Source organism: Trachypithecus francoisi, unplaced genomic scaffold, assembly GCF_009764315.1.
Source record: "Trachypithecus francoisi isolate TF-2019V2 unplaced genomic scaffold, Tfra_2.0 Contig00388, whole genome shotgun sequence".
NCBI lineage: Eukaryota > Metazoa > Chordata > Mammalia > Primates > Cercopithecidae > Trachypithecus > Trachypithecus francoisi.
The window spans coordinates 59848-65235 of NW_022680610.1; the positions used below are offsets into that span (position 1 = coordinate 59848).

Below are 5388 nucleotides of genomic sequence, written 5' to 3' on the forward strand. Positions count from 1 at the left end.
CCATTCTCCTGCCTCAGCCTCCCGTGTAGCTGAGACTACAGGCGCCCGCCACCGCGCCCGGCTAGTTTTTGTATTTTTAGTAGAGACAGGGGTTCACCGTGTTAGTCAGGATGGTCTCGATCTCCTGACCTCGTGATTCGTCCGTGTCGGCCTCCCAAGGTGCTGGGATTACAGGCGTGAGCCACCGCGCCCGGCCTCTCATAGTTTTATTATTCTATTTTCCACAGACCCTTCCTTCCTTAATTTTCATGCCTCTTTAATATTCTGTTTCTTTTACCTCACTGACCTTCTTTTTTGTTCTCCTACCTTTTACTGTGGGTGTCTTATTTCCCTCCTTTGGTAGTTTATCCTTTAGCATGTCATAGACCACTATCTTCAGGCAGAGGACCGCACATAGTCTCTAGTCCTGATTGTCTACCCTCTCTCAAGTTGTGTAACTTCAGTTGCCTCTGAGACACCTTCACTGGGTTTTACAAAACCCTGTTACCTGGAACTGAACATATTAAAAGCTAAGATTCCTCCCCAAATCTGCATGTTGTGCCAATTTTCCTGGCCAACTATCTTATCTGTCCCCTGGTTTTGCGACCTTATTTAAACCTTTAAATCAATTTTTTAAAAATTGGAATCTTGATGAATGGTGCAAAAATCAATGGATACAAAGGATATGCCGAGATATGTAAGTCTTCTGCCCACTGGTTCCCTAGGCACTCAGTTCCCCTCCCAGGAGGTAACCACTGTTGCCAGCTCTTAAGAGTGATTTTTGATTCCTTCTTCTGCCGGCTCTATCTCAAGTCCTTCCCTGTCTGTGAGATGTGTGCCCTTTCCTTTCCAGGCCCTAGTGCACTGATATCTGGTTGAGTTTATATATAAATATTTATATGTGTATATTTTGTATACATATATAACATCTCTCCCTATGGCCTTCCGGCCTGGAGTTTTCATCACGTCGCTTCCTGGATGAAGGAACCTCGAGGGGTGAGGGGCAGGGGTTGGGGGTGATGGAGAAGAGAACCTAAAGGGGACTTAGGTAGGGAGTTCAGAGTGGCCAACTGGCGTGACGCTCTGGCAGGATTCCTATTCCTATTCCTCCCACCTCAGGCCCGCTTCTAGTCCTCTCATCCAAAAGCCTCTCGTTTCCAAGGGCCGAGACAGAGACAGAGACAGCGAGATACACAGAGACAGAGACGCCGAGGCACCAGCATCCCTCTCCCCCTTCTGTCCCGCCCCATCTCTCTGACGGACACCATCGCTCAGCCAATGGCGCTCACGATATGCCCCTGAAGGGCCAATGAACGCCAGAGGAGGGCGGAAGATTCCCCGCCCCCACTTCTAGGCTTGGTTGAACCGTGCAGGTAGGTCCGGGGCTGGGGGAGCTGTCTTTGGCACTGGTGCCCCTGGGGTGGGGGCACGAGTGGACAGGGGTGATGGTGAGGTAGAGGAGGCGGCCCCGACACGACGAGCTCGAGGGAGCGGCCCGGCTGGGAGGCGGGGGGCAGCGGGGCCCGGGGAGCGGGCGCCGCCGAGGGCCCTGGAAGCGGAGGGGCTCGGGGAGAGGGACGCGTGTGTGGGGCACGGGGACCCCCGCCCAGCGCCCACTCGTAGGCCTGGGCCGCAGGCTGCCGACCGAGTGGCCGGGGGGCCTGGCTGCCCGGGGGGCGGGCCGGGGCCGCGGCCGGGGGCGCGGAGCGGAGCTCGCGGCGCCAGGCCGAGCCGAGGTGGGACGGACCGACGCGGGGAGGAAGGGAAGCCGCATCCCGCGGGCCGCCCCTCCTGAAGCGAGCCGGCCAAGGGCCGCGGGCGCCCCTGCCCTGAGCCCACCCCGCGCTCTCCCCTCCCTAACAATGGGAATGGGGCAGAAGGAGGCGCCCCACTGCGGAGGGGTGAGGGGTAGGTTTGGGACTGGGGTCCGCGGTGGGGGGAGGTGCGATCTCGGGCTCTCGCCTCTCCGCTCCCGCTGGCTCTGGAGTTGGGGGCCCCGGTGGGGCTTTGAAGCCTGCCTGAGACTTGGGTCAGGAGTCAAACTGCCGCCCCCCGCTCCTCCCCCAAAATCCGGTGAGCGGTAAGGAAAGTGATGCCAAGTCTTCGAAGCCTCAGTGACAAACGCATAGCAAGAACACATCCACTCCAGAGGTGTTTATTTTTTATTTTTATTTAAATAAGAGTACTTTTCGACATTTGTTTTTAACGAAGTGGGTGCTGTTATTTTTGTCCCTACGCGGACAAGCCTCCATTTTAAGCGAAGCAGTAACTGGTTAAGCTGGAATTGTATTCAGGCCCAGGACTTGAACGAGGATCCTACTAGAGGTCATTTAGTCCATCCTCCAGCCTCCAGGCAAATTTACCTTCCTCCCACCCTCAAAATTAAGTTGCTCGGTCTGCTTTTAACGATCTCTGGGGAAGAAGGGTATTTTATTTGTTTCTAGTACTTCAGTCAAGAATAGGTTTTACTTTTCATGTGGAATTGACTCTGAAACTTAAGCATAATCTTGGGACAGTCTGGATGATTAGAGAGGTTTTACTTGACTAAATATAATTAAATGTGGCAAGGGTCTTTTTTTAGACGGTTAGTTAACAAATCACGTTTAGTGTTTATGAGGTACCCTGGAAACTTTATTGTCTCTGGGATTTTGGCTGTTTGATAAGCAATTTTACATTATCTAAAATATGTGTTACATATTTATTTCTCTTTTTATATAACGTGTGTTTCTACACACATATATGGAGACACACACACATTTGCCATTTTCTAAAGGGGACTGTATTTTCTATACTTTTTTAGTGCGATGAGGCAAATAGTACTTCAAAATCCCTGCCCAGGTAGCTTAAACTATTTGCATTTTCTTGGTTATTTTTTAGTCTAAATGAAAATCCTCTCTTTCAGATACCTTATCAAAACAAAAGATTTTCCTACCTGCTCATACTTGGTAACCGAGGGAATTACTAAGACTTCTTGCTCATTTCTGAGTATTGTCTTGATATCCTGACACTATGAATGCTATTTGGATGCCTCTTAAGGTAAGATGTGTTATTTTTTCATTACCAGCCTCATTTTATTCATTTTTCTTTAGAACTTTGTAATGCTTGTAATTCTTGAATTGTAATTCTTGAATTTGCTATTCTTCGGTTCCTTTACCGGCCATTTCTCTTGCCTCTTGTGTTTGCTTCCTAGGATTGATTGGCTATACCTTACTTTGCATTGCTACTGTTCTTTGATTATCGGTGTGAAGGTTTTAATGAAGTTCTCAAATTAACTTCCATTATAATGAAAGGCAGTGATCTTTTTAACTTTAAATTATGGCAACTTACATAGTTATAAAATTCTGTTCCAATTTTAGGATAGGTTGGCAATTCAGACATCTAGGTCCACTTTTCAAACAGGTACTTTAGAGTCGTAGGTACTAGGGTGTGTCCCACTGTTGCAAATCAGTAGCTGATTCATGTGTTACAAAAGATGTGTCATTAACCATTTGTTTACTCTGAAACTGCAATATAGTATATTAGAACATTCTAAGACCTGCTGGTTTACACGTATGACTCTTTCAGAGTCCTGCTGCTGCACCCCAGTCCTTTGTGTGACATTTCACACTGTTTTTCTCAACAGGTAGCACTTATGCCAAGTTTATTTCACAGGGTAAACCTCATTTGGACAGTGTGGACAGATGACCTTTAGATGAAAAAGCTCCCATTGATGTGGTGATTCTCCAGTCTCTTTGGCTCCTCTAATCTCTTATACATAGATGGCCAAAGAACTCTCCATTAGGACTAGGCAAAGGGCAGAGCTTAAGACTTAAATGGGTGGCTTCTTTGATTTTCTTGTGACTAAAAATACATTTTAAAAATTAAATATTTTTAAATTTTACAAACAAAAAACAAAAAAGACATAAGGAGGGGATGGGAGGAAGGACAGAGAAGGATAAGGAGTCCTGGAAACCCTCCACCAGCTTCGCCTTCCTTCAGAGTTGAATACTAGCTTAGTTAAGATTGTTGTGTGCTGGCCGGGCGCAGTGGCTCAAGCCTGTGATCCCAGCACTTTGGGAGGCCGAGACGGGCGGATCACGAGGTCAGGAGATCGGGACCATCCTGGCTAACACGGTGAAACCCCATCTCTACTAAAAAATACAAAAAACTAGCCGGGCGCGGTGACGGGCGCCTGTAGTCCCAGCTACTCGGGAGGCTGAGGCAGGAGAATGGCTTAAACCCAGGAGGCGGAGCTTGCAGTGAGCTGAGATCCGGCCATAGCACTCCAGCCTGGGCGGCAGAGCGAGACTCTGTCTCAAAAAAAAAAAAAAAAAGATTGTTGTGTGCTAATCTGTTCTGTGGACTTCCAGATTAGTGCAGAGGAGAAATCGGACAATAATGCAGTCTGCGTAACCTAAATATCTGGACTTGTGGGAAATCTTAGGTCATGTAGACTGAGTTCTCATCTTCATTTACATTTCAGCTGCTATTGCTGGATAATGAGTGCTTATATTAATATGCAGGAAGCCAAAGTGACACAGTTTTTCCAGCATTCTCCCTGTAGAGTTGGAGGGGTTGCATGGGGAATGCAACCAGAAGTCCTGAACCCGTCCAGAATCGGAGGACCTGTGTAAGACTGTTTCGACTTAGCAAGTGTTGAGCACCAGGACCTGCTGGCCTCTGTCCTTCTTAGGAAGCAGGCAAGGGGATTGAGATCAATATATGGGATTTCATTTTATAGTTTCCTAGGTTTTAACGAATGTATTTGGTACACAAAGCCCTACTTTTAAAGATATTTCCAATGTTTAAGGTTTTACCTGTGAATGTCTCTGAACCTGGGTTACAATACATTAACCTCAGAAGTTCTACCAGAAGTCCCTGGCATGGCGGGAATAGAGAAAGGAAATGAGCTCCATATCCCACCTATTACTACTTGAGAATGTAGTTACGTGGCTGCCTTAGTTTTATGTTCCTTATCAATCCTTTGCTCAGTGCGAAACGTCTTCTAAGTGTAAACCAATTTTTGGGGGTGATGTTTTCTTATTTTTATTATTTAGAAATCTTAAAAATTACAGTGTTCGTCTGGTCAGAAAAAAAGGTACTTTTTTTTTTTTTTTTTGAGACGGAGTCTCGCTCTGTCGCCCAGGCTGGAGTGCAGTGGCCGGATCTCAGCTCACTGCAAGCTCCGCCTCCCGGGTTCACGCCATTCTCCTGCCTCAGCCTCCCAAGCAGCTGGGACTACAGGCGCCCGCCACCTCGCCCAGCTAGTTTTTTGTATTTTTTAGTAGAGACGGGGTTTCACCGTGTTAGCCAGGATGGTCTCGATCTCCTGACCTCGTGATCCGCCCATCTCGGCCTCCCAAAGTGCTGGGATTACAGGCTTGAGCCACCGCGCCCGGCCAGAAAAAAAGGTACTTTTTGCGGGGAGGA

General features: G+C 47.9%; 1 protein-coding gene across 1 annotated transcript; it reads left to right on the top strand.

Moving 5' to 3' along the window:
- Positions 1 to 957: 957 nt before the first annotated feature.
- Positions 958 to 3010, top strand: LOC117083748 (protein argonaute 14-like). Its single transcript, XM_033211740.1, has 3 exons — positions 958 to 975; positions 1437 to 1887; positions 2882 to 3010. The coding sequence occupies exons 1-3, from the start codon at positions 958 to 960 to the stop codon at positions 2926 to 2928; spliced, it is 516 nt and encodes a 171-aa protein (XP_033067631.1). The 3' UTR covers positions 2929 to 3010.
- The last annotated feature ends 2378 nt before the right edge of the window (positions 3011 to 5388 follow it).

What these genes read in the sequence shown, in the direction of transcription:
- LOC117083748 (XM_033211740.1), top strand. An exon ending in CCACTGCGGAGGGGTGAGGG is followed by an intron (nt 1,888 to 2,881) that starts GTAGGTTTGGGA and finishes CCTCTCTTTCAG; the next exon opens with ATACCTTATCAAAACAAAAG.